Source organism: Pogoniulus pusillus, chromosome 29 (genome assembly GCF_015220805.1).
Source record: "Pogoniulus pusillus isolate bPogPus1 chromosome 29, bPogPus1.pri, whole genome shotgun sequence".
Taxonomy (NCBI): Eukaryota; Metazoa; Chordata; class Aves; order Piciformes; family Lybiidae; genus Pogoniulus; species Pogoniulus pusillus.
Genome location: NC_087292.1, coordinates 12,516,791 through 12,544,497, shown reverse-complemented (window position 1 = coordinate 12,544,497; position 27,707 = coordinate 12,516,791). Strand labels below are relative to the sequence as shown.

The 27,707-nt window shown below is 35.7% G+C and overlaps 1 protein-coding gene across 1 annotated transcript; it reads left to right on the top strand.

Annotated features, from left to right (window-relative positions):
• Positions 1-1,954: 1,954 nt before the first annotated feature.
• SYCP2 (synaptonemal complex protein 2) lies at positions 1,955-27,707 on the top strand. Its single transcript, XM_064168061.1, has 43 exons — positions 1,955-2,001; positions 2,636-2,776; positions 3,014-3,142; positions 3,974-4,078; positions 4,615-4,639; positions 4,996-5,085; positions 5,906-5,990; positions 6,553-6,587; positions 7,176-7,318; positions 7,394-7,446; positions 7,668-7,713; positions 7,918-8,013; positions 8,484-8,544; positions 9,057-9,205; positions 10,067-10,141; positions 10,559-10,711; positions 11,612-11,711; positions 12,807-12,925; positions 13,885-13,951; positions 14,049-14,106; positions 14,773-14,909; positions 15,238-15,335; positions 15,830-15,945; positions 16,672-16,702; positions 17,135-17,199; positions 17,305-17,362; positions 18,004-18,059; positions 18,532-18,580; positions 18,699-18,870; positions 19,242-19,309; positions 20,507-20,686; positions 21,462-21,648; positions 22,067-22,317; positions 22,428-22,595; positions 23,361-23,451; positions 23,711-23,872; positions 24,119-24,246; positions 24,727-24,821; positions 24,903-25,002; positions 25,650-25,708; positions 26,046-26,124; positions 26,548-26,604; positions 27,116-27,707. Exons 1-43 carry the CDS (start codon positions 1,978-1,980, stop codon positions 27,188-27,190), a joined length of 4,236 nt encoding a protein of 1,411 aa, XP_064024131.1. The 5' UTR covers positions 1,955-1,977; the 3' UTR covers positions 27,191-27,707.

Here is a 27,707-nt window from a genome sequence, read left to right as displayed (position 1 = left end):
TAAAAGCCCCACTTTGGAACTGTGTGATTTCATTTGAACTTATCATCATCATCCCCTCTGTATACTAGAGAGCATAAATGTCAGCAGAAGCCCTTTATCAACAACAGGTCTAAGTTTAATTATCTGTTCTTCAGGCCCTTGATGGTAGTGAAACCGTTTCTGAATTAAGAACATGAATGCATTAAAGTGGTTTAGCAAATTCATACCCGTTAACCATTAGAATCACAGAATCAACAAGGTTGGAAGAGACCTCCAAGATCCAACCTATCACCCAGCCCCATCCAGTCAACTAGACCGTGGCACTAAGTGCCTCATCCAGTCTTTTCTTGAGCACCTCCAGGGATGGCAACTCCACCAACTCCCTGGGCAGCCCATTCCAATGCCAATCACTCTCTGTGAAGAACTTCCTCCTAATATCAAGCCTGTACCTTCCCCGACACACCTTGAGACTGTGTCCTCTTGTTCTGTCTACACCATGCACTGAAACCAGTGTTCTAAATACCAGCTATGAATAATGAAGTTGTAATACAAGTCCAGTGGAACAGGTCAGCAGGCACAACCCCCTGAGAAATTGACTGTACTACAGATTAGGAAAACCACCCCACCGAGGTGGCTTCCCGGTCCCTCTGCAGCCGCCTCGCCCCGCTGCCCTGACGGCAGCGGGCACTGGGCACACGCTTGTCGCGCTGCAGCAGCCCAGGGCAGCAGGAGAGCAGAAGCCCCCAGGCCAGACGGAGGCCCAACAGCAGCGGTAAGGAGAGCCCTCCTCCTGGCCTTCGCTCTCCGGTGGCGATTGGTCCTCGTACTCCCTTGGCGGGCGGTGATTCGTTGGAGCCTGCGGGCGCTGCGAGCGATTGGCCGGCGGGAAGTGGCGCTTTTTTTCCGCTCGCGCGGTGAGGTGAGGGGCGCCATGCCGCCCTGGGGCCTGCCGAGCCCTCGGCCGGCCCGGCTGTGCTGCTGAAGGGAGGCAGAGGGCACTGCGGGGTGTTTGCTCTCAGTTACAAAGGTCTTGGGGGTGATGCGAGCGACTGACTGCCTGTGTTTTGAGGGCGGAGGTTTGCTTTGTTGGGGAGGCACCTGGAAGGGCTTTATGTTTTCTTCTGTGGGTGGTCAGACTGGTGAGGAGACAAGACTTGTGAGGGAGGAGTACTAAAGGTGTCAGTGCAGACTGTTGCGTTTTTGTGTTGGAAAAAATAATGAACACCCCACCCTGTATTCGTTATTTCTGTATTAGGAGTAGGGAAATGACTAGTATGCATTCAGAGTTGCTTATTGTACAGAATTTGTTCCTTGTTTTTAATCGTTCATTTCCTTTTGCATTGTCTAATTCTGTGTAATTTCTGGCACGGGGAGATGAAGTCTGCACGTAGCAAATTGGCTGACTTAGATGAATACACACAAAGCATAAGAAAGTTTCAGTTTGCACTTGTCAGTCCAACATACACTTGTCTGCTTGAGTGCTTAAGATTTTTCAGAAAACTATAATTTAAGACACTTTAGGTTTTGGTGGTAATAGGCACCTCAGAGCCCATCACTGTATGTATAATTAGGGCATTTTCTTTGCATGCAGTCACTACCTTTCTCTTAAATGTTCTAATGTGCCGTCTCACAGTGAGGCCTTTCTGGAGGGCCTTCGTCTGTTAGCTGTAATGAATAACTTGGTTTTGACAGGAACTGGCCATCTTCATCCCCTTGTCTCAAAGAAATCCTGAGGCTTCACTGCAGAACTCCCTGGTCTTCCTTTGCCAAAGTGGATTGTTTCTTCCACTTGTGTTTTAAGCAACTCAATCTATGTGAGGATGTTTCTTTATATCTTTGATTTAATTTCTGAATATTCATATGACTGGCATATATTGTAAGATATTTTGACTGATAACTGAGTTGTTTGCAAAACCTACTGGAAGAATATGTCAGTGAATTGTGTTTTGATCAAATGATGATTGTTCCTTTTTCCAGCTGAGTAGGTGACCTGTAAAAATGGCAGCCAAGAAAGAGATGCAGGTATGTGTTTATGGACCAGAATACAAGTGTTGGTTATTTTAATTACCAGCTTAAAGCACCTCTTCTGGTATTTAATTACAGTTTGCAGTGTGGCAAACAATGTAATAGAAATAAATTTTCCTTCATTGTAGGTTAATGCTAAGCAAAAGCTAGAGGAATTGGTTATTGATGAAAACATCTCATGTATTTGACATACATGTATCAGTTGGGATGATACTTGGGATCCGAATGTTAAATCCAGTTATAAATGATGAAGAGAGTGGGAAAACAATTAAGGCAGTCAATAGTAATCATAAATGTTACTATCTTTTAAAGTCAGTAATAACTTCAGAAATGCAAAATATTAAATGTGCCAAGGAAGGAGTAATAACACAATGAACACTTCTGTATGCTTTTGTTTGTAATATGAGGGGAAAACCTCCACCATTCATATGAGGAAAACTGGCAAATAAATTCTGTGATTAAATATTTGCATGATTAATGTATTAGATAGAATAGATACAGGATTCTGTACTTTTTTTTACGTTTAATGATTTTTGTGATCAAAACACTTTCTTTGAATTCAACAGTTAACTTGGTATCAATTTTAAACATACCCTAATAAAGTTGCTTTATTTTCTTTTATTGATGGCAGTTTGAAAAGCTAATTGATGAAGCTACAAAAAAAACAACTTTCCAATCATTAGAACAATTTCTGGCAATGGAAAACTCTGAAAATGTCTCCTACAAATGCAGCAAACAGTTTGTCAACAAGTTAGACAAGCTTCTTTCTCAGGTAATGTAATCATTACAGAATCACCTAGATTGTCATTTTAATAATCTGAAAAAAGCCCTTTTCTTTCATTTGCCTTGGTTTATACCAGCAGCTGATTTGGAAAGCTGAAATAAAATTTAAGAATGAAATCTGTACTGCAAGTTTCATTAAAGATGGTTTTGAGGAGAAAAATGCATCTGGTTATTGAAATACAGGTTCTTCTACAATTGTTCGCTAAAGCTTATGTTTCAATTTCAGGAACTCGACAAACAAGAACTCGGAAACATTTGTACTGTGCTAAATTGTATTCAGAAATATGGGAAAAAAGTCAGGATAGCAGGAGAAGATGGGCTCCCAGCAATGATGAAATTCAGTCTTATTGGAAGGATAAGTAAAACTATAAAGCATGTGCATACTTGTAGAAAAACTATAGTTAATGAAGCATGTATAAGTGATGCTTCAGTGCTGAGCAGCTGAGTGTTCTATTTGCTTGTTTCTGAATTGAGAATTTCTTACAGCTTTGCAACAAACATTTTTGAGATCTAAATGTTTTTTTGACAAGTGGGTTTTTATCAAGTGAGAATCACTCTGCCACAGTCAAGGATTTGCAAGTTATGCAAAATAGCAGTTAGATATGCTTACAGCAGTTGCAGCAAGAGGAGATCTTTTTATGTGAGCTTGCTGTTCTGCTTTTGAGTCAAGAATTGGAATTTCTACTGGGAGTTTTATACTTTTTTGTCAGTACTCACAATAGTGATATTATACCTGTTCCTTCAGCAGACCAGAGTGCTAGACTCATTACGTTGTGCTATTTCATCCTGCATGTTAAATGTTTTAATAATGTGTAATTTAACATAATGAGCATACTGAAAGTCAGACACTACCTTTTTCACCAGGAATTTTTTTGAAGAGCGTTTATGGTAACATCAAATGAATGTCACTGATAACTTCATGCCTAGAGTCACAGCTACAAACACACTTTGTCACTGAGCCATTGTCCATTTGCATCTTTTATCTGTGATGGCAGACGTAAAAGTGTAGACCTAGTTTTTCTGTTAGAAAGTCAGCTAGAGAAATTGCATTAGTTTGAAAACTGTATTTTTTTATTGTGAGTGAATTTTTAGATGGGGACTAAAGTACATTCAGCAGACTGGTTTAGTCTTCATGTAGTTTGTGTAATTTTACTGAAGCAAAAATAGATTTTTCTTTTCCCTTTACATGGTTGATTGGTTTGAAAAGGTAAAAGAAATTGTCATCCTTGGTGGAACTGGAAAGAATGAAGCACTTATAAATCTGGCTGAGGATTTCTTCAATGTGTTGCTGGTAAAAATATGCTGATCGTAAAACATGTTGTGTGTATTAGCCAAAAGAATTAGTACAAGCTTAGCAACAAAAAGCCATTCAAATACACTAATGTTACAATGACTTCTGCAATCGATTATATTTTTTTATATAAATGTTTTGCCTGCATTCATACTGTTTTTTCTTTAGCATTGTGAAATAAACATTTTTAAAACCCAGCAATGTAAGTGTTCAATGAAAAAGAAAAAATATTCTGGCTTTAATTTTAATTATTAGTGTGCTAATTACAGGATTCCAAGTTTATAAGGTCTGTGAGTTTTCTATTCATTAAAAAAAAATGTGTCTGGATAAATGATTTCCACAAATTTAGCTGAAGTACAATTTTGTGAAGCTGTAATTGGTATTAGAAGCAGTCTTTTATATTCTTCATTAAGGGTGATGTTATTTGAAAGCCTTAATTGCTTGTTGAGTACTTGTTTTAGGTACATGTTAGCTGATCATTATGCTGTAATATTTACAGTATCAAAATAATTTGCTTTGTTTTGGTTTTATTGCAGGCTATTTGTGATAGCGGGCTTGAAGGTGAGCTTAAAATTAGTGTACACTAGTTATGATAGGTTAAGGGTTCTGAAAGAGACGTTTTAATGTTGTCAGTGTTAAAATAACTTACAACTTTTGGACACATCTTGAGGAGAAAGGTAGTTCTGAGAAGAACATGTATAATGAAGGTGGTACAAAGTTCCTCAATCTAAATATTTGTTCTGTCATAGTTGTTTTGAAATATCGACTTTACATGGAAAGAAACACATTTTATTTCTGAATGAAAATTTATCTCTTTCAAATGCTGGTGGAGGGACATCGTAATACACTCTGAATAACTTTGGGTTGGGGTTTTTTTTGTGTGTGTCTCTCCCTTGTGTCTTCTCCCCATCCCTCAGGTAAAATGCAGGTACTACAAAACTTTGTTCTGGGAACATGTACCCTTATCACCGATGTGAGAATTAGTGTTTATGTTCAGCAGGAGGTAAGTACTCTTTAACACTTTTCTGTTTAGTGTTTTAACAGACTTTATGAAGATAATTATTTAACTGTACAGCTGCTACCAAAAAGACAATATGGTAGTGATTTACTATCAGAAAAATGATTTAACATATCTCTGGGAATATTTGTTGTACTTTATGTCGTGAGCAGGGTTCTTTTTGTGGTTGGTTGTGGGGTTTTGTGATATTTTTTCTTCCAGGTCTGTAATTTTTGATTTGGGCAGTAAATTGCCAAACAGTGGTACGAAGATTCTGATAGTAAAGCTGTATTAAAGTGTGCAAAATAATGTGCTTCGATACAAATAGCGTTAAGATTGTTGGTTGTAAATTCTTCATAGTTGCAGAAAATTTGTATACCCTCTAGCATACTGCAAATTTCTATTAGTAACTTAAGGTTGCTGAGTTTTTCTCCTCTCTGAGGAACAGGAAACTTAACAAAAAAAGTCTTCTGTATAGCTGCATCCCCCAAAGAAAAGCTTTTAAAGGTAAGTTTAAGGTACACTTTAGCCCAGCGATCAAATGCAGCTGGAACTCTATCTCTGAAAGTTTTTTTCCCTATATTTAAGCCTTTAAAGAAGAATCATAACCTTTTAGCTTTAATGTGCACATCAGTTGTTAATGTTACTTATTGAAATTGAGGGGATTGTATCAAGAGAACATCGTTTAACGTCAGATGAACTCATTGTCTCTCATTGCTTTGCAGTTAAGCTATTTTCCTTAGTAATATGAAATATATTACAAGAGCCCAGTATAAGACTAACTTATTTATATTTAATTTTACTCACTTTTTTCCACTCTTCATAGGTAGTAAGAAAACTTAATTTAATGCTTGACAACACACCTCGAGATGCCAGGAAAAAGATATTTTCTACAAAGGAAATGTTGCTTGCCATGTAAATAATCTTCAGTTCAGTTTTTATATCATTATGTAACTTGCCTAGTTGGGAAGGCAGTTTTACTAGGCTCTTTGTAATGCATGCTAATTCATCCCTATTTAGCAGCAGCTGTGGGAAAGTCTTCTCATGGGTTATTTTCCACTGAAAACTAAAATTTACCCATTTTTTCAGTGTGAATTGGGCTTGTTCTTATCCCTGTTGTCTTAAAATAATGAATCTCTTTTTTCGGAGAAGATGTAAAAAGCACCATGAATCAAATCAGTCACTGGAAACACAAGCTATTCACGTTGGATATTTTTTCTAATGGCATTTACAGAAAAAACAAACAAACAAAAAACAAAACAAACGAAAAACCCCACCAAAACCAAACAAATCAAAACAGTGTATGTGAGGCAATTCACCTCCTCAGTAGGATATCCTTAGCATAACGGACTTAGCCTTTGATGCGGGAGTGGAATTGGTTTTTTTTCTCATACATTAAGAGTTTTAAAGTAAAACTGCTCTTTTATGCTCTGTGTGGCTGTTATATTTTGTTGAAATGCTACTTTTTTTTTGGCAGGAGTGACATGGGACAGAGAATTTTGGATGCTGGAGGTGAGTATGGAACATAATAATTTAGTACTAAGCCTCTCAAAAAATTACATACAGATGTTAAAAATCCAGAGGACGTATTTAGAAGCTGTAGAATGTTACAGTCCTCTGAAAAATACAAAGACAGCTTGAAAACAGTCTGCAAACTGCAATATTTCAAATATATGCAGTGTGTGGCTTTTTGAAGTTTTCCACCCTTCTACTCTGCAACAGAAGTTTTAAAATAAGCGCAAGCTCATAAGGAAGTCAGTCTCTGACAGTGAACTGCTAGCAGTGTTTAGTAGTATAAATTCTCTCAGGAATCACGAGTAATCAAGCAGTTTTCCAGTTCAGACAAGTGAAAAGTTGAATTTTTTTTTAATCTCTTTCTTATATGTCTAGTGTTACTTTAACAGTCCTTGGATATTTGGTTGAAATTTGATTTTGAAACAGATACTTCAGTCACCTTTCTTCCATTAATTCTTTATGTATCGGGATATAATGTGATATATGAAGCATTCAGCACTGCTTGTATCAATTTCCTACATAATTTTTTTTTATGTCAGTAGTATCTTCAAATCTGCTATTCCTGTAAAATATATTGTGCTGTAGACTATGACCTGCAGGTAGCCATTACAGAAGCTTTATGCCGAATGGTATCACAGAAACAGAGAGAAGAACTGGCGTCCCAGTGGTTTTCCATGGAATTTGTGTCCAATGCATTTAAAGGAATTAAAGATTCTGAGTTTGAAACAGTAAGTCATATGAAAAATACTAGGGAGGCAAACTTTTAGTTTGCAATTTGTTAAGAAATTTCTGTGTTTTAATAGGATTGCAGAAAATTCCTTAACCAAGTGAATGGCATGCTTGGAGACAAAAGAAGGTAACACTGGATTTTTTTAAAGTAAATAGATTTTGATGTAATCTCTTGATAACTAAAGTATAAAAGTTTTGTGCTAAAAACACAATTCAGTTGTGTCAAGATGTCACATAATATTAAGGATAGGGAGGGACCTCCAAAGATCATCTAGTCCAACCCCCCCGCCAGAGCAAAATGTGTTTACAACGTTGTAGGATACTTGACAAAATATCCTTTTATTACAGGGTTTTCACATATCCTTGTCTATCAGCAGCTCTTGATAACCATGAGGTAAGTTACAGGATTAATCATAGAGACACAGATTTTGATTTGTGCAGCTGAAGAGTTAAGAAAGGAATCAAGAAAGAAGTAAGTTTTTTTTTTTCCAGTTTATAGACATGCTTGTGTTCAAAATTTGTCAGACTGCAGCACAAAGCCTTTTAGGTGGTATAAATCATTGCTTTCAGCTCTTTATGTTAATTTTTTTTCCTTTAGCTACAGATACCAATGGATGAAAATCTTGAAGAATTTTGGGTTGATTTCAATGTTGGAAGCAGAAGTATATCTTTCTATGTGGCAGCAGATGATGCAGTAAGCTAAGTTTTGTTTGTTGTACTGGGTTCATTTGAGGCAGTAGATAAACATTTTTTCAAGGCTATCAAACTTGTCTCCCACATCAGTACATGGAAATTGTGTGCATCTGCAGAGGGAGGCAGGAAAACACAGCTAGATTTGGTGCACGTATTTGGATCAAACATTCTCAAAGTAGTGACTTGTCCAGTACTGTTGGCAAGTGCTTTTAACGTGCAGACATGAACAAGAAGCCATTTACTAAATTACACTTGCAGTTTTGTGGATGAGATTCAAAATGTCTGGATAAATGTCTAGCAAAGCTTTGCTGAAATACTGTTGTTATCAATGATGCCTGTGTTTGTTGGGGTGCCTGTAACAGAAGATTTGAAAAGTTGAAGATTTGTCCTCACCGAACAACTTTGTGACCACTGCACTTAACTGTAAAATAATGCTTTTCTAGCTTTAAAAATATGTGTTTTTCATATAAGGAACATCAGTGGGAAACAGTCATTATACCAGAAGAAGAGGTAGACCTCTACACCCTTGAAGGTATTTGCACTCAAAAATATAACCTTTTAGTACACGCCAACTTGGAGTTTCAAATTGATTAATCATAAAATGCTGAGGTAGTTCTCAGCAAAGCAGAACTTCCCACTTAAAATATTGTAGGTACTGTTTTTCTCAGGAGTAAAATTGCAGTGCAGTCACATTTGTATTTTGGGCATGCATGTGTTTTTGTATTAAAATAATGTCTCATTGCAATGTGGTATAAGGCATAAGAGAATGACATACATTTTTAAACTAGTTTTGTAAATAATTTGTCTGCAGCTATAGTAAATACCCTTCAAAGAAAATTCTACAGGATAATATACAACATAGGTATTTCTAAAAGTTTGACTTTTGAATTACTTCACTAAGAAAATTTATTACAGGTTGCAGTGAATTAAGAGTACATCTTAATAGCTGAACTGATGAAGATAAGTAAGCTTTATGTATTGACAAGAAGGATGTGAAATGTTAAATCCTACTGAAACTTCTTTTCAAATTTTGATTTCCTCCAGAAAAAGAGTCAAGGAAATTATTAACAATAGATCTAAAAAGCCCAATGAATGTGGGTAATCAAGAAGGAGTGAAATTTTTTTTGTATTTTGCTTCTATCTTGGATATCAGTGATGTAACCAGAAAGATCTATGGATTTAGTAAATGTAAGGTAAGATTTTTAAACACCTTTTTCCAGTAGTTTTAAAATTGTCTTAAAATTAGTGTCCCATTGCCATGTAAAAACTGTTAGAGCTGTTGTGATTGGTGTCTGTTTATGCCAAGAGTTTCTGCTTAACACTGCAAACACAGAACAGTATTTCTCCTATCATATCTTAAGCTTTTGTAAAGGTACTTAATAAGGATGAGAGGAAACAGCCTCAGGCTGTGACAAGGGAGGTTTGGATTAGACGTAGGGAAAATTTTTTTCACCACAAGAGCTGTCAAGCTGGGAAACAGGGTGCCCAGGGAAGTGGTGGAGTTCCCATCCATGGAAGGATTGGAAAGCCATGGAGATGTGGTGAGAAGGACATGTTCTAATGCTGGCTTAACGGTTAGCCTTGATCTTAAAGATCTTTTCTGACATAATTGAATCCACAAATTGAAGATTTAAAATAATTGTAGCAAAATATAACTGTCCAGAAAGTGATCACTCTATGTGATCAATGTCAGCATTTGGACTTACAGTTTTTCAGAAACCAAAGAACTGGATGCTCACAAATATGGAATATTTTCAGAAATGATCCCTTGTCTATCTCTTTTCTTGCTGCACTTGCAACTCCTGGGAACTTCACTCATCCAGTAAAAAAATTTAGGAAGCCTTACTGCCTGTGATGAAACTACTTTGCCCTGAACTCTTAAAGGCTAGAAACTGAATGAGTAGTTGAACTTCTATAAGCTCGTACAGTCTATTTTGTCCCATAACCTAATTTCAGCTACTTACATTTTCTGACTTAAAATATTTTCTTTCTGTTTCTTGTATAAAAAATGTGACAAAAGTGTTTGTTTTACATGATGGCTACTCACTTCGTAGGGCTTTGGTAAGAAGCAGTCTACATCTGTGGCCAAAACAACTGTACATGTCATCTTTGATGAAAGTGGATCACAGGTATTTTGTTTCAGCATGCTGAGAGTGGGTTTTATATTTAGTCTGATTATCAGCTAATATATGATCATTCACTGTAACAACAAGGGCTTCTAAAATGCCAGTAAGTAAAGATGACTCCAAAACCAGTGAAGTGTTTTCTGACTTGTGTTGTAAATCTGGGGATACAATATTAACATCCAAATCATAGAATGCTTCAGATATGTGCAGGGGAGCTCTTTTACATGAGTTGTGATTTGATAACCCATCCTTTCTAGCAAAGATAGCAGTTAGAAGAATATAAGCTCTGGAGTTTATAAAAATGTACAGTGAGTGACATGCTACTTAGGATAAAGAAATTGCTCTGTTTGTGTTTGTATAAATGTGAAACATAATAAAATCCAAATATTGAAATTTTTTTTAATCAAAAATATTATATAGGTTACAGTACCAGAAAGTCAGTTGTCACCATGTTTGGAAGAAAAATTTGATGGAGGGAAACTCAGTAAGTACAAAACCCAGCAACTTCCATCAACTTTGAGGACTCAGAATAAAAATAACAGTCAAGAAAAAAGCAAAAGTGATTCCTCCAAGGTAAGTAGGATTATCAGAAAAGAGCACATCAAAAATTAAATTAAATCTAAAATATTTATTGTATTGTGTGATATAAACATGCTGTTATTTTACAGTTGTAGCATAATCATTTCAACTTTGATTGTTTTTCATGTGAAGCTATTGTGCAACAATTTCTGATTATGTATTTTGAAACTAAAACAATGTCACAAAAGTAAAAAGCAAGTGTTAAAATTCTATAGCCCATTATATCTTAGAATTCTCTTTGAAGATAAATGTTTTCAAGGCGTACTTAATCTCTCTTATGTTATGTGAAAGTCAGGAATAGCCTCTGGAGGCTGACTAATGTTCAGTAATCATAATAGCTGTAATTGGAGACAAATCCTATAGTTTTGCTATTCACAAAGACTGATGGCTACAAAAAGCATGTGCTTCTCCAATAGAATCCTCTGTCCTGGTTGTTCAAAGAATAGTGTCATGGGTCTGTTCTCTGATTCTGTGGTTTAAATTAAGAAGAGTCGAGTTCATTAAGCCTGGTGTTTATTTTGGCCCACAATCACGGAGTGCCACAGTGCCTGTCTTGGTAGCAGTAGTCTAGTAAACCTCTCCCAGAGGTCCTGCTAGTGTGATAGCTATGCAGAAACTCCTGGGAATTACGTTGGCTACCTTGGCTGTTAACAAGGTACAGGAAGTCTGTACTTCATTGAATTACTTCAGAAAGCCAATCTCAGTTTAAAAACATTTAGTTTCAAAACTTACATAATTCAAGTACTTTGGAGAACCTATTGCAATGGTATATGCAGCAAGAGCAATTGACATTCCAGTAAGAGAAAGTGTTCAAAAGACTCTTGGAAGTAGGAATGAAAGAGAAGATTTTAGAAAATCTGAATGTGTTATGGTGAAGTTTTTTCCATTCTCCAGATAACTGCACCTTGTAAAAGGAAAGTGTCTGAAGCATCTGTGCTTATTCCTGGAATTACAAGGTTTTCCACAAGGACTCCACTGGTATTTACTAGCACATGTAAGTTTACAAGTACTTCCAATGTAGAAATGTGCTATAAATCGTTTCTGAAATACAAGCATGAATTGTGGTCCTCTGCAGATCTGGAAATGAAAAGCAGACCTTGTAAAATCTTTCTAGCAGGCGCTGTAAGATTGAAATTGTTAAATTTGCTACTAGTCCATACACCTATGAGGCAGACCAGTAGCTGCATGTGCATTTCCAACAGCTGAAGGCCAACTGTCCTTTTTGATGCTGCTGTTTGTTCTGGACCAAGATGAGAGGACAGCAATCAATTATAAAAGCTGAAAGTATTTTTATCTCTGGCCTCATATTAAAGAATTCTCAGGAGTTGCAGTGGAAAATCAGAATTTTCCAGTGTCTATCACTGACAACTAGTGTTTCTTAAGGGGCAATTGATTATATGGCCAATGGGCAAGGTAGCATCCACTGCAAGCTTGAGGCACAATTCCAGTGCTTCTGATGCTTACATCAAAACTGCCACTTTCAGAGAGAAGTATATATCACAAATAGGAGTCATTACTTTCCTGTTAACAGTCTTACTGTAAAAGATATTTAATTCTTTACACAGGGGAGAGATTTGTAAGACGAAGACCAGTAGAGGCTGGAGATAGAACTAGTGGCAGTACTTGCATGACTAAAAAGCCTAATTTTCTTGCTTTAATCGTCTCAGGTGCATCACTATTCATGGTTATGTAAATCCATGTGTCACATACAGATTAAGAGTAACAGATGCTAGAAGAGTTTTCAGATTAGGATGGAACAAGAGAGAACTTCCATACCTTTTTTAGTTATAGAACTAAACCATGCAGTGTGTTCCAGTAAAAGCTTTGAATAGGTGACCAGCTGTTTTGTACCAGAGCCAGACCGTAAAATGCATTGTTTGCCTCCAGATAGCCACAGTACATGTTCATTAATTTTCATGAAGCAAACCAAATCATAGAAGGTACATGATAAGTTGATTTTTAAGTGTTAGCTAGTATTCACAAGTGTTTGGAACAGTTGTGATCATGGACAGAACTCTTCATACTGATGTCAGAGGCAGCACAGTAACTGTGATAGTAGAATTCTAACATGTCTCTGGTTTATTTTCAGCCACTCCTTGTAAAGGACGATTTAAGTTGCCTCTGGAAATGATGAGCTCTGCTGAAAGATCGAACAATATTGCAGTAAATGAGACCAGAACAAATGATTTTTATCAAGAAACTATGGGAGTATGCATATCATCTGTAGCTAAGTCTTTTGCTTAGAATACCCTTTAATTTCTATTCAAATTTGTTCCTAATTCATATTTTAAAAAGCTGCAGCTTTGCACTCAGCAACTCACTTAAAAAAAATGTTTTACTCTGTTTTCTTGTACTGTGGATTTCAGGTTTTAATGATGTCTAAATTCAGACTGAACTCTTAGGAGAGAAGCGAAAATTTGCATTAGTAGTCAGTACTGACCCCAGAGTTAAATTGGTTCTACTAGAGCTACAGTTCTTTATTTGTATAGTCTGAGAACAGTGTATGCAGAGTCTCAAATTCCTTATGCAGTGTTGAAATACTCTTAAAATACATCCATCTGTAGTTGTTAAGTGTTCGTGTTTTAAGCTTCCAATACTTACAGCATTGGGTTTGGTGCATTTTTGAATAAACATTCACTAAACTCAAACAAAACTACATAGGTAATCACTGAACTGTAGTCTGTGTATTTCTGCTTCTGTTCCAACTAAACAAAGACATTGTAACATTTTTATTTTTAGTTCTCAGTGTTGTTCTGAATCAGATTCAGGTCAAATCTGGGGATATGGGAACCTGAATTATTTTTTGGTATAGCTACGCTTCAGAAAAATGCTTTAACATATAGAGAGTCATTTAGAATATTTCTAGCATTACTTTATAGGAGAGATTTACTTCTTTTGCTTTTATAGATTGCAGTTATTAGTGTTCCTTGTGTTTTTCAGACTGGGAAAAGATGTATACTAGACAGTGGATTTGGTGAAACAGAACAGAAGATCAGGAAGTCAAATAGCAGAAATGAGGCAAAACTACCTGAGAAGGTAGTGGAATTAGTGCTTCTATGAAGTGGAAAAATAACTTGCATTTTATTAGGGAAAATCCAAGTTTACAAGGTTGCACTGTCTGTACTTGTATGCTAACCAGTTTTTTGGGGTGTTTCCCACTGTTGCAGATGTGTACTGAAGAAGTAGAAATTATGCAAGAGACAGAAATTCAGGCCTTACAAAAGCAAACATTGGGCAAGTAGTTTTACAAATGATGATATTCCTTTTAAAATTCTAATTGTGTCCATTTCTTTTACTATAGTAACGAATACCAAATTATTATCTCATTTAGATGAAGTGCTAGATATTGTACCAGATTCTCAGCCACTGGGGAGAAGCAACAAGTCTTTGTAAGTATTGTAAAAAAACACCCAGTCACTGTTATCTCTTACTTTGAAGGGAGCATTTTCAAGTATTGCCAGAATGAAAATTTTGTTGCTTAGTTTTCTATTAGAAAATGCCAAATGTAGCTGTCTTGTCTTCCCTGAGAGAACTGTTGGCTCTGTGAGTTAGGCCACTTCTATGTTGCTTGATTTTTTTAAATTATTTTTTTCCCTGAAATACCTGGCACCAAACCAGCTCTTTTACGTTTGCAAAGACTGTTTCATCAACAATCCTATTTTATTGTCTTAATCAGATTTTAAATGGGTGAATCTGTTTATGAAAGTAGTGCTCGCTAACAAGAGTTTAAAATAAAAATGACACAGGGGTTTAAGTGAAATGTGCCAGAACAAGTAGAAGATTTGACACACCACAGAGTTTCTAAATTCAGGGTTTAATGATAGCCATAAGATATTGTTGCCTTTTTGAAGCTGACTTAAGAATGTGTTGTTTCTGAAAGTTTGCCATTTTTCAGTGTGCTGATTAATTGGACAGTGGGAGCAGGCTTAGATACCAATGTAAAATGCATTGTTTGCTACAAGATTACTGTTGTTTTCCTATGTTCTGATGCATGTTCAGAAAAGTTAACACTTACTTTTTGTGGTTCACTGATAAGATTGTATTGCCTTTGTTAGGCCATCTGATCTTTTGGAGACTTCTTTGGATAAAACCAAAACATCAAAAAAAAGGGCATGCTCTGTTCCTGAGAAGAACATAACAGCTGGTGACAGGCAAAAGCGAAATCCATTGTTGGCACATACATCCCAACTAGGTTATGTTCACACTTCAAGTGTTGGTATTAAAAATGTTTCAGATAAATGTTTAATCTACAATTGGGCTTCTTTTGTTTCTGCGTTAGATTTTTACTGTTAGTGAAAAAGCTGTGATACATACAACATTTATTAATTGAAGTATCTCCCTAGATGAACAAAGTGATAAAAAGAAGGAAACGTAAGAAAATTAAATTGATAGAGTGAGGGAAGAAAACCATAGAATACTTGGTTGGACAATTAGTGTGTTCATCATTTGGAACAAACTTCTAAGTTTGGGGGAAAATAATTAAACTACTACTGAAACATCATTTCAAACCTTTCTTTCAGCTAGAGTGTCTGAAACATCTTTTCATTATGATTTCGCAAATGAGGAACCGGATCTTCCATTTCCAAAAGAGACAGAAAATGCAATGCCACCAAAGACTGTGAGTTTTTGTCTTCATTTCTTTGACTTGCAATTAAGAGACTTGTCATATATTGTGTTTGAGAATTTGTGGTTTATTTTCATTAGTCACAAACTTACTTTAACTGACTTTCCACTGAAAATGAGCTAATTAATAGCATCACTGCTTACTTTTTCATTTGGGCGTGTTTAAGATTAGTTTACTCTGAATTTCTTTTTAAAAATAGGGTTTTTTTAAATTTGGAAATAAGCACCAACTTGCACTTCTTACAACTTTAAATGCTATAGTACACACAATCAACATTTAAAAGAAAGTATCTGCTAAAATGATATTTCATTGCTCACTGTTAAGGCAATGTAAAGGAAAATGGTTTTCCAAGAAAGGTGCTTTAGTACATTTAGAAGTCATTTAATGGAGCATAGGTGACTGTTTGGAACCTGTAGTTCTGTTTGCAGCTTTGCCCTTCTGCTGAATGGGCAAAAATAGAATTTGACTTTTAAATTCTATTTTTGTAGAAAACGAAGTCTAAAGAAGTGGCAGATGCAGCAAAATCACTAATAAGTAAAATCAGTGACAGATATAAACTAAACACTGAGAAAGGCAAACCAAGAGACTCTTTAAGTTTAAACAGGTATGGTGTAAACTACTATTGTGCTTATTCTTTCTCTCATGTACTCTAGAATTACTTCACATAATGCTTTCATCTGAATCTTTCATTCTCTTCTATTGTAATCTATATTTCTAGTAGCCGAAATAACTATCAAGGCTGTTAGAAACTATTTGGTGCTCTTTGCTCTTTCACAAGTCATATGTTTCATGGAGAGAAAGTGGGGTAATTCATGGGCGTTGCGCAAATTTGGTGTCACCATCCTGTCATCGTAGTTTGGGGGTCAAACTTGCATTCAGTTGTCAATTTTCTGATTATCTAAAGTTACTGGTTCTCCCTGAAAGAACTGACTGCTAGAGAGTTAATATGTAACAATTTCTTAAATAAGAAGACTAGACTTACCTTGTTGGAACTGGTGCTTGGGAATGTACTTTATACACAATTACAGACCCTCCATGTTTGATTGTACCTGGATGACAAAGTACTACAATAGTTTGGGTGTGTCATCTTTTCAGCCTTCTGATAGGGGTTTATATGAGACTCGTAGAAAGTGCTGTATAGCTGTGTGACCTGGGGAGGATTATTCTAGAGCATAAAGATGACAGGGACTGATGTATTTTAATCCATTTGGTTTTGTATTTAAAAGCCTGAATAAATGTGGTGTTTGATATAAGGCTTTTATGTAGATAAGCAGTATTCTGATGCATATGTTCTAATAAGTATTTGACAAAATACATCCTTATTTTTCAGGCCACATCTAAATAAATCCTGTGTCTTCAAGGTAACATTGTAGTGCTTTTGTTGGACAGGGTTTTTTTTGTATGTGGTATACCTACATACAAGGTGGTAGCTAGTAAAGTAAAAATTCACAAATATCACTCTAAGTTAAATGTCTGTAGATGTTAATTAAAAATATAGTAAATGAGATTATAGAATTTGTAAATGAGATATAGGCAGTATGTGGAAAATAATATTCAGGGTTAGTTGCAGGGGATGTGGTACAATTCTGAGCTTTTGTTGATACCCTTAAAGGGTAAATTCCACTTGCTCTAGTTGCTTTTTGCTATGTTATACTGTTGTGAGTCAAGTGAAAGTCTGAGAAGCTGCTTGATAATTTTCATACACTCATGGTAAAGAAAGTGCTTTTTGAAATGACAGTGAGTACAAATGCATAGTCCAGATCTGACATGTAAGTTAACTTGTTTACATATAGGAAGAAGTTCAGGCTAGAAACCTGAAAACCATTCCTTCTCTTAATACAACTGCTAGTCGTATTATGTAAGTAGTTAAAACATTTTCAAACAATTTTTAGTTACCCGTACCTAACTTTGTGAAACGTTTGTTAATTCAGTCACAAAATTGTTCTCTGTGTCTGTTTGACAGGGATGATGTCTACAACTTTAACATCAGTGGGTTTGATGAGCCTACAATAAAGCTTGGAGTAAGAGTATAGCTGAAATTTATGAATAGAATAAAAAGCAGCTCCATCAAATTATTTTTACTGAAAGTACAGTTAATATCTAGAAGTTCAAATTATATCATTGATATAAATGGGGGAGGGAAGTGGAGTTTGCCCTGTTAATAGCTCCATCACATTCCAGTGTATGATACAAATGCACTCTGGCACCTTAAAGCTATTACAGTGTCTTCTTGAATTGAGAATAAATTAATTTGCTAGGAGTATCATAATTTTTAACTTCTCTTATTATCCTGAAAGCATTACTGCCATCATTTAGGTCCCCTTTGTAAAGATCTTTGCCCAGATGTTTGAGTAAAAAAAATCCAGCTTATATAAAAACAAAAGACAACAAAAGATAGTTTTGCTTTTCATGGCTCAGAGGATCCTGCCGAGTTGAAGGTAGTGAAGCAAGTGAATAGAAACTTAGTGTATTTTGAGATTCTGAAAGGTTCAGCCACTTCTGACTGGTATAAACTATCATCTCTGTTCTTAAATTTCTAAGGTACAAATTAGTCATCATAAGTTAATTGTAGAGAGCTCTTAGTTTTGCTGTGTGATGGCTTATGTAATTTATTTGAATTGTATAACAAATGAAAAGCTGCACTTCCTTTTTTTTTTTTTAGGTCCAAGAACTGAGTGTTACTGAACTGAGTGTTCGTATAGATTCAACCAAAAAAGGGTAGGGCTGTTAAAGTGTTCTGGTCTGTTCATTATCAAGTACAGTACTGTCTGCAGTCTCCAGTGTTCCATGGAATGTATACATGACAATATCTTGACTGTTGATTGGTTAATGTAGTAAACACAGCTGCTAGAGTGTTTTATGATTTGAAAAAAAGGAAAGAAAGTGTTTCATGAGGAAAACTGGTTTAGTTCTCTTGGTGCAATACTATGTGGTTATAAACCCCTGAATAGAAGAAGGGAGCTTTTGTTAATGATCAGCCTACATAGATACTGTATGTTCTTAATGGTCATTGGCAAATAAGCACATCCTTTGGGTTTTAAGATGAAGGAGTATTTCAGAATGGATGTGAAAACAAAAGTAGGTACATTTGTTTGCATCCTTAGTGTACATATCACAAACATTAGCAAGACTGAGGAAAAAGTATTTTAAAATGTATTGTTTAAAGGTGTTGGTTTTTTTCCTGATTAAGGAATGCAGGTGGCAGTAAAACTATCACTGAAGTGAAAGGAAGAAAAAAAGTAAGGCTCAGATTTTTGTGGATCAGTATAATTTCTCTTCCTGCCTTTGAATTCCAATTATACAAATGAAAGGGATATTAAAAGAAAACCAATAACTTAAAGTTTTTGGGTTTTGTAGACAAACAATCAAAACAAGAAACATCTCTTCAGTGATACAGATACAGAATACAGAGGTGATGACAGCAAAACAGAAGTTAGTTGGCTAAACGAGTCAAATAGAAAATCTAAAGCACAAATAACTGATTACAGTAGAAGTAAGAATTTGTGGAAACCAATGAGCCCAGACAAAAGTAAGAAGCATTTTTCATACTTCTTAAAAATGATGCAATAAATTTGTCCATGGATATTTACTGCAGAACTTGTAATATGCTGTGTAGGTTTTTGTTACCTTATTTCCAAGCATAAGGAATTTCCAAATTAGTTCTAATAATTTTTGAGGTTAATTTCTGAAAAGTCTGCATTTTAGCGTGGAAAACAATTGAAGATGGAATAGGCAGTGGTTATTGTTAATAAAAATACCTTTGGCTTTTGAAAATAATTTGCTGAAAGCAATTTCCTGAATCAGTAATTTGTGGGCATAAAAATGATTCTAGAGCTAAAATTCTAAATGTCAAACATTTGAATATTTTGCTGATATTTCTAACTTCCTGTATTGTAAAAGCAGATAAGTCCTCTGAACCTCCCTGCCACATGGATAAACCTAAAGGCAAAAATGCAAATAAGAAAAAGGTAAATGTAAATTTGTAGCTAGATTTGTAATACATATTCAAAATATCTTCAATCAGTGCAGAAACTGTTTTAAATTATTTTTTCATGGATATGTGCCATTCCTCCATGCTTATTTCCACATCAACTGAGAAATACATTTCTTTTCTGATATATTTTTAGTGTAATATTTGGCTGTTTCAGGCATAATACTATATGTGAGTTGGAATTGTTATTGTTCATTGATGCTTTTGTAAATTTTATTACTAAAAATTACTGATTTATAACCATCTACTCTATTGAATGTGATTCAGTTTTCAGCAAAGGTTTTCCTGTGGCTAGTATGATTAACTGAATTTTAATACATTAGAGATTATTTCTTTAAATGAATATATGTATCATAGTGAAACTGTGGCATGGATGGTGTTACAGCTGTTAAAGAGTAATGATTGCAAAATACCTGTAAGCACATTGAATTAAGAGTATAACAAATTCTCTGTGATTATGAACATGTTGATGGAAGGTCCTTTGTAAGTCACAGTTTAAAGAGGGGGGGAAAAAAGCCAAACAACAACAAAATCATAGAATCAACCAGGTTGGAAGAGACCTCCAAGATCATCCAGGCCAACCTAGCACCCAGCCCTAGCCAGTCAACTAGACCATGGCACGAAATGCCTCGTCCCGTCTTTTCTTGAACACCTCCAGGGATGGTGACTCCACCAGCTCCCAGGGCAGCCCATTCCAATGGCAAATCACTCTCTCTGGGAAGAACTTCCTCCTAACGTCCAGCCTATGCTTCCTCTGGCACAACTTGACACTTCATCCGTTGCTGGTTGCCTGGGAGAAGAAACCGACCTCCACCTGGCTACAACCTCCCTTCACATATTTGTAGACAGCAATGAGATCTGCCCTGTGCCACCTCTTCCCCAGGCTAAACAGCCCCAACTCCCTCAGCCTTTCTTCATAGGGCTTGTGTTCCAGGCCTCTCACCAGCATCATTGTCCTGAAAGAGCCCCAAACCTTCCTCTGTCCCTTTAAGACTACTTTTTTGTTGTAAAAATTTATATTCTTGAAATGTTTTATAGAATGATAGAGGAAAGCTATGAGTGGAATTATATTTTTTGAGGCATTTTGAAAGCATGAGTTTTCAGTTGCCTGCTATTTATTCTTATAAATCTATTTAGTATGATTTAAACTTAAAATGTCTTTATTCTTCCAAAGATAAATGAATGTAAAAAACAGAATGCAAGAACTGATGGAATGGCAGAGCAAAGCACCAGAAAAAAACTACCTCGAAGAGCAGCATTAGCAAAAAATTACAAAGAACCTTCCAGCTCAGAGTCAGACAATGAAAGAGAATCTCCAGTACATACCTCTAAGGAGGAAAAATCAAAAATACAGGTAGAGAGTTACAATTCATTCTTGAAAATCCACTTCTGGCACATACTTCAAAGTAAACTCTGGTCTTCTTTCTTACTACTCCTGAATTTTCAGTGAGCAAGTCAAGTGAATTTTATTCATTTTTTCTAGTAGTGCCCTTTTTTTAATTGAGAGTATTTAGCTGCTCAGAAAATCAGTCCTAAGTCCTGTAAATCATAATAGTATTTCAGGTTTTATCTATGAAATGTACCCTGCTGCAAAGAACCATTGTGTCCTTTAAGAGTATTTTGAAAACATGAAGTTTTACTGAGTCAAATTCTGTTCTTTAAGATAATGTAATTTTCATAATGCCACACCTATTCTGTATGCAGTAGAACAGGGTGACTTTAGATGGAATGTATGTCACTAGGTTTGCTGGATATCCAAATAGGATTTTGAGTATAGTAAGCCACAAGGTTGGGTGCTAAAACATTTTCATTCTTTCAGCATAAGATTTCAGTATATGTGAATAGATCTGTAAACTTCAATGATTAAATTCTGAAGCATTTGTAATTGCCTGCAGTGGTTAAGGAGAACTTTAAGAATAGAAATTTGGTTGCAGCATTTTAACAAATTCAGTACTTTCTGGTAGTGGAGCACCTGGTATTCTTATGAAATGAAATGCTTCTAATGACTTTCCTTTGGAGACTTACTGCTTGTTCATTAGTACATATAGGTAACGTGCCCTTTGCAAGCATCTGTGTGCATGCATGCATACATCTATATGTTTACAAACAACGTTTATGTTTATTAATAGAAGCGAATGAGTGGGAAGAGCAAGGATGGTAATCAGCAGAAGGAGCTCCAGAGCACTCTATATTTGGAGACAAAGATAGGAGCTTGCTATGTGCAAAAAGCAGTTGTCAGATCAAAGAATTCCACTGAACTAAAGGAAAGTGAAATTCCTTCATTTGAGAGTCCTGCATCTCCTGAGACAATGAGATGTATGTATTTTGACTTACAATTTATAGCAATTCTGTATCGAAATTTAGAGGTTAAATGAGGATTAGCACAGTAGTTCAATTTTCTATTTCTTTTATGCTTTTAAAAGAAATCACTCCCAATTCAGCGTGTACCACATAATTTAAGAAAGCATATTACTGTGACACTAACACTGATAGATTGGTACAGTTATTTGACATCAGGATAGTCAAGAAGTCCAAACATAAACATTACAATGAATCTGATAACCAGAGACTGCAAAAAGGGCAAGCGTGACAAGTCATATGCCAGCAGCTAAAGTAAAATGCCACTCATCTAAGACCTGAAAATATCCAAAATTGGAACAGTTAGCAATACAGGGCCTTAACTTGCCTTTTCCTTCCGTTCCTCATGTTGACAGTTAAAAGAACTGTTTTCTAGGTGCTGAAAGAGTATCAGAAGGAGATGTTACTCGAGAGCATGCTTACAGCGATATATCACCTGGTCTGCAGGACTCAACACCAGAACAAAGGGAAACATTAAGCTTTGAGAAGGAAATCACTCCGAAAAATTTCCTTCCACTAAGGAAGGATATTCAAAGTTTATGTCTAAATCAGTCTCCTGAGGCAACTGTTAAAAAGTTGACATTTGGAAATAAAAATCTCTCACCAGTTCTAAATGAAGCATCTTTGGTAAGAATATTAAAGTTACTCTGCAGTTATTTTAACTGAAATTGTTCTCTTCATCTGTTCAACTGTTTTGTACATTTTCTGTCAATGATGATGTTTTTTACTATGTGTAGATCAGCTTAACGACATGTAAAGTTGTCAATGGAAAACAGGCAAAGGGATCTGTACCTGAAGCACATGATGATAATGAAGATCTAAGTTTCAGACATTGCTTTCCAGACACACTTTCTATTAAAGGAAAACAAGATATCACTAGACCTACCACCGAAAGTAAAGACAAGGTATATTACTAAATCCTTTGCTCTTCAGAAGACAGGTGTGTCTTTTTGTCTGTTTTATCTACTTCACAGATGATGAGGTTTAAGGAAAATGCATGTCTCAATGTTAAGTTTTATATCTACAGTTCACTTTGTGACCTGCTGGGAAAATCCTACTAGTTAGTTTTTAAGTATTTGAGATAAATTAGGGAATTTTTATCATGAGGATACAAGGGAAGAATTGTATCTCAACAAGATCATTATAATTAGTATTTTTTAAAATGAGTAAACATTGATTTTTCAATAAAAACAAATTATTTTCCACAAATAAAAGAACTGTGACATCTACATGGAAAAATTCTTGAGATGAGAAAGTGCTGTCATAGTTTTAGCATTACTACTCAATATAACAACTCTCGTAGCATTGTCAAATAAAAACTGCTGTATGCCTTCAGACCACTTGTTTTAAGTGCCTTTTCTGGTGGGGGGAAAAACCCACTCATTACTCCTTTAAGAAATATTTTTTTAATGTTTTATTGCAAGAAAAATGAGATGTGATTGGTCATCTGACTTAGTGGAGCATTAGTTATTGGTGTGGTGGAGAATTTATTTCATTTTGTGAGACGTGGCTGTAGTGCATACAGTGAGTTTAAATTATCTTTTTTCTTCATACTGTAGATGTGTTCATGTCCCCATTTTAATGAAATTCAATGTAAATGGGGATTTCAAATAAGGACTTCTAAAAGTACTTTAATTTGGAAACTCATAAATTGATGACTTTCCTTTCAGGATCATGTAACACCACCTCCATCATCTCTTTCCAGCAGAAGTGAAGTACAGTCTTGGAATGAAAAACCTTACGGTCCTGCACATAAGTCAGGTACAAGCTGTGAATATCTTCAACGAGTGAGTCTTACATGTGTCAGTTCTGTGTACCACTGAAATCCTGTTGTTCGTTTATGTCCATCAGTGCCCTCCATATGTGCAATGCTGATTAATTTATTGTATAATTCCCAAACTTTAAATCCAAGACTTACTCACTGGATCCAAACTCTATGAGTAAATAAATTCTTCTCTTTCCTTCCATGTCACTGTTCTAAATAATCCTGAAATGAAGCATGTTTTCATGCATGTTACAGGACCAACCGTACAGAAATTTCCCAAAAGAAGGTACCACAGTGGTACAGAAAGCAATTCTGATGAAGCAGAAGCAAGCATTGAGGAGGAAAAGAAAGGAAAGAGAAGACCAAAGTTACAGCCTAGAAAATTATTCAAAACAGACCATTCTGGTACTTACAGAGGTTGGTTTTGGAATGAAAGGTGACGACAGTTGTGCAAAAGTTGAAAGTCATGTTACAAATTAAAGTTTTAACAAGACAATGTAATAACCATTACAAAAACATCTGACATCTTTAAAAAAGAAACACAAACTAAATAGAGACTGGTCTCAGCCATCTGGTTGATCTCTATGTAGCAGAAGCTGTTCTAGGACCTGTTGTGACTGCAGATAGAACACTTTTTCATAATCTCTTTTTACTTCTCTTTAGTGTCTGAAAGCATATCCACTGTATCTGTAAATGATCTGGCTGGTTTGGATGGGGAAAACTGGGAACCTGACTGTTCAGCTATCAGCATATGCCAGAAGCTCCAAAAAGAGTTTACTAAGAAGATTGAGGCAAGACATTTCATACATAGTATTAGTTGTCTCTGTGGATGCATGTCCATATGAATGATCATTTCTCTTACACCAAAGAATGTGCTTAAAAGGACCTGAAAATAGCTATGTACATAGAACATCAAGAAAAGACAGGATTCAAGTTTACTTTTAGGCCTTCTTCAATTCGTTCCCAAAATGGTAAACACAAGCCAGAATAATGCATTTGTTCATCTAAGATAGCTGTAAACTTACATCATTCCTTTGATATGTACTTCTCTGGCTTTAAGAAATAATGTTCGAATAATGTACTTAAAACCAGGTAAAACCTATGCTTGTTTACATTTCATGAACAGAAAGCTTTCACATAAAGGATAGGGAGATGATAAAAAAGCTTTTGCTCAGTGTAATCCTGAGCAATTTCAGTACTAAATATACTGCAGCCTTTTTTTTTCCCTAAAATGAAGTTAATCTGAATTTAATGTTAAAACCCCTTCATAGAGCCGCTCACAGAAAATGGATCATTTTACTAAGCAATCATTAAGAGCTGTCCATGAGCACATGACAACAATGAGTTACCAGCTTCATGAATGCAGGTCTGTAACAAAAGATTTATTTTCAAGGACCCTTAAAATGCAACGTGTGCCTTCTAAAAGTAACTCATTTTGTTTTGGTAGGATCAAGCAGATGGAGAAATTTCATTTTGCTCTTCTTGAGGAACTTGAGAATTTTGAAAAAGATTCTCAGTCCCTGAAAAACTTGGAAAAGGAATTCTCGGTTTGTATTTTGGTTGCTTGGTCACAGAGAAAACTGAATTCTTATGGAATCCATCATCTTTAACTTCCACTCATTCTGATTTTAAAAGCCTTTGGCATTTTGGTAAAAAGTTGGATTAGATTTCTAGAGTAAACTGCTACTGCTACTATTAATGAGTCCTTTACCCCACTTACTGAGCATTTTTTCAGCTGGCCTGTGCTTCAAATCTAGGTATTTAAAACTGGTTTGCTGTATGTTCTGCAATGAGCCATTTGACTTTACAGGTCTGCTGCTTGCTGTCATGTAAATGTCAGTACACAAATACTTATATAAACACAGGACTGTATTTGTTATGTGTGTTTTTTCTTTTACTCTGGAGGTATGGCTTTAATGATATGGGAAATCCAATTGCAATGCTCTACATATGCTTTGTTTGTTTTGAAACTGTTATGCAGAACAGACTTTTGTTGAAATTGGTTCCATGAAAATAGAATTTGTCAAGTGCCTCGTTCTGCTGGCTAAGCTTTTGGTTTATTCCCCTCAGGCTTCTGTAGTGACTGTCTTAACTCCTACTCAGTCTGTACTGAGACTCTGTGGGTTATTTTATTTGTATTAGCAGACAGTTCAGAAAATACCAGTTCCTACTGATTATTAATTGTGTTTTACAGACCTTTTGGAAAAAACATACACAGACTTTTAATTCATACAGGAAAAATGAGCAACAAAGGTTAGTAGGCTTCGTTAATCTTGGGCAGGTGCTTGTGTTCTTTTCACTTGAGACCTAAGTTAGGTCAGCTACTATATTATCTATGCAGTTTTTCTTTTCCATGAAATAGAGGTGGTAGTTGAGATGACAAAATGAGAGAAAAATATTAAGTTGCATGAGAAATGTAATTATTCTTCACCCAAATTTCTCCATGCTGCTGTTGGACTACTCCAGTGGTAACAAGAGTATAAAACTATGCTTTTAGTAGAAATAGACTACAAGTAATGGGATGTATTCATGGTATGTGGGGGCAGCTCATACATGGCAAAGCTATTTGAACTGCCTTTTATTTCTTTAGAGTCCAGATTCTTAGAACTTCATTTGAAAAGAATGTCTACCGTACAGTTGACTATGAAGAACATATTTTTACTTCAGAGGTATGAGGAACTATTCTTTGGTTTTATTAATTTTTTTATTGCAACAGTAGATAGCACTATTGACTTTTTTCCAAAGAAAATCTTATCCTCAGCACTGTAGTAATGCTGTGCAAGTATTTTTGTAGTTGTTAATGGTCACAAAATGCCCTTCAGTATAACAATACTCAGTCTTCTAGGATTGCATTTCACCCATTAGAAGGTGTGCAATTGTTTGGAAACCAAGCGAGGGCTTTATTCCGTGGCTTTTCTTACCAGTGTTAATCATCCTAGAAAGAACAGAATTAATGCACAGAGCCCTTGCCTTAGGGAGGTGGCTGCATGTGCGTTGGTGTCTTGGTTACAAACCATTTATGGTGTAATTGTCACCTTGAAGATGGGTTACCAGCTAAGAGCAGAGAAAATGCATTTGCTGTGTTTTTATAGATGCATCTGATGAAGGAAGACATAAAAGGACTCCAAGAAAAACTTCTTAAAGAAATGGTAAAGGAAGTTATCTTGTCCTCATTTGTTTTTATTTCATAAGTATGGTCATTGGTGGCCTCATCCAACCTGACCTTGAGCACCTCCGGGGAGGGAACATTTGTGATCTCCTTGTGCAACCTCTTCCAGTCTCTCACCACCCTCACTCTGAAGAATTTCTTCCTAATATCCAGCCTAAATCTACTGTTGTCAAGCTCAAAGCCATTCCCTCTCATCTTGTCACTACAAACCCTAAGTCCCTTCCCATCTTTCTTGTAGGCACCCTTCCGATACTGGAAAGCCACTATAAGAGCTCCCCAGAGCCTTCTCTTCTCCGGGCTGAACAGTCTGTCCCCATAGGGGAGATGCCTTATCCCTCTAATTATCTTTGTGGCCCTTCTTTATATGTATATATTGGTTTAGTTCTGAGTTAGTGTTGCTCTGGAAAGTACCATATTTGATATGTTAAGAGCAGCATATACTATGCACCAGAATGAAATACTGTGTGATAAATGAAATGCTTTTTGCACAGCAAGAAGAGGAACTGTGTAATGTTCGCAGAGCATTGCAGACAATATTTCGGTCAGAAGACAGAATTCTGGAGTAGCATTTTCAAGTTTCTTCCTGAAATTCAAGGTGAATTATAAGCACTCTTGGAAACTATAAAATTTGTCACTTTTTTTTCTTCACTTAAGGTAACTATTGTAATGAAAATGTATTTTTCTTTATAATACTAAAATCTTTGTGGATAAGATTTCTTTTATGTGTGAGATTTGGAATTGTTTTACTGAATTTGCTAAAACACAATATGTAAATCTTCGGAATTTTAGCACGTGCTATTTTATAAGAAGCCTTTAACAAATTTTATAGGTTATTTAACTGAGTTTCAGAGAAGTATCTTTGAATTTTACTTACAATCTATGCTTTACGTCTGTGTGTACAGAATACTCATTTTGTGTGATCCAGAATACAGTCAGAAATTATCTGGGAATTAAATTGCATGTGTTGATCTCAGTCCTGTTTGTCTTCAGTGTTAAACTTCAGCAGGAGTTTCTGAGATAAAACTATAAATGCTTGTGGTTGAACTTTTAAAGATAGTTGTATTAAATATTTCAAGAAAGATA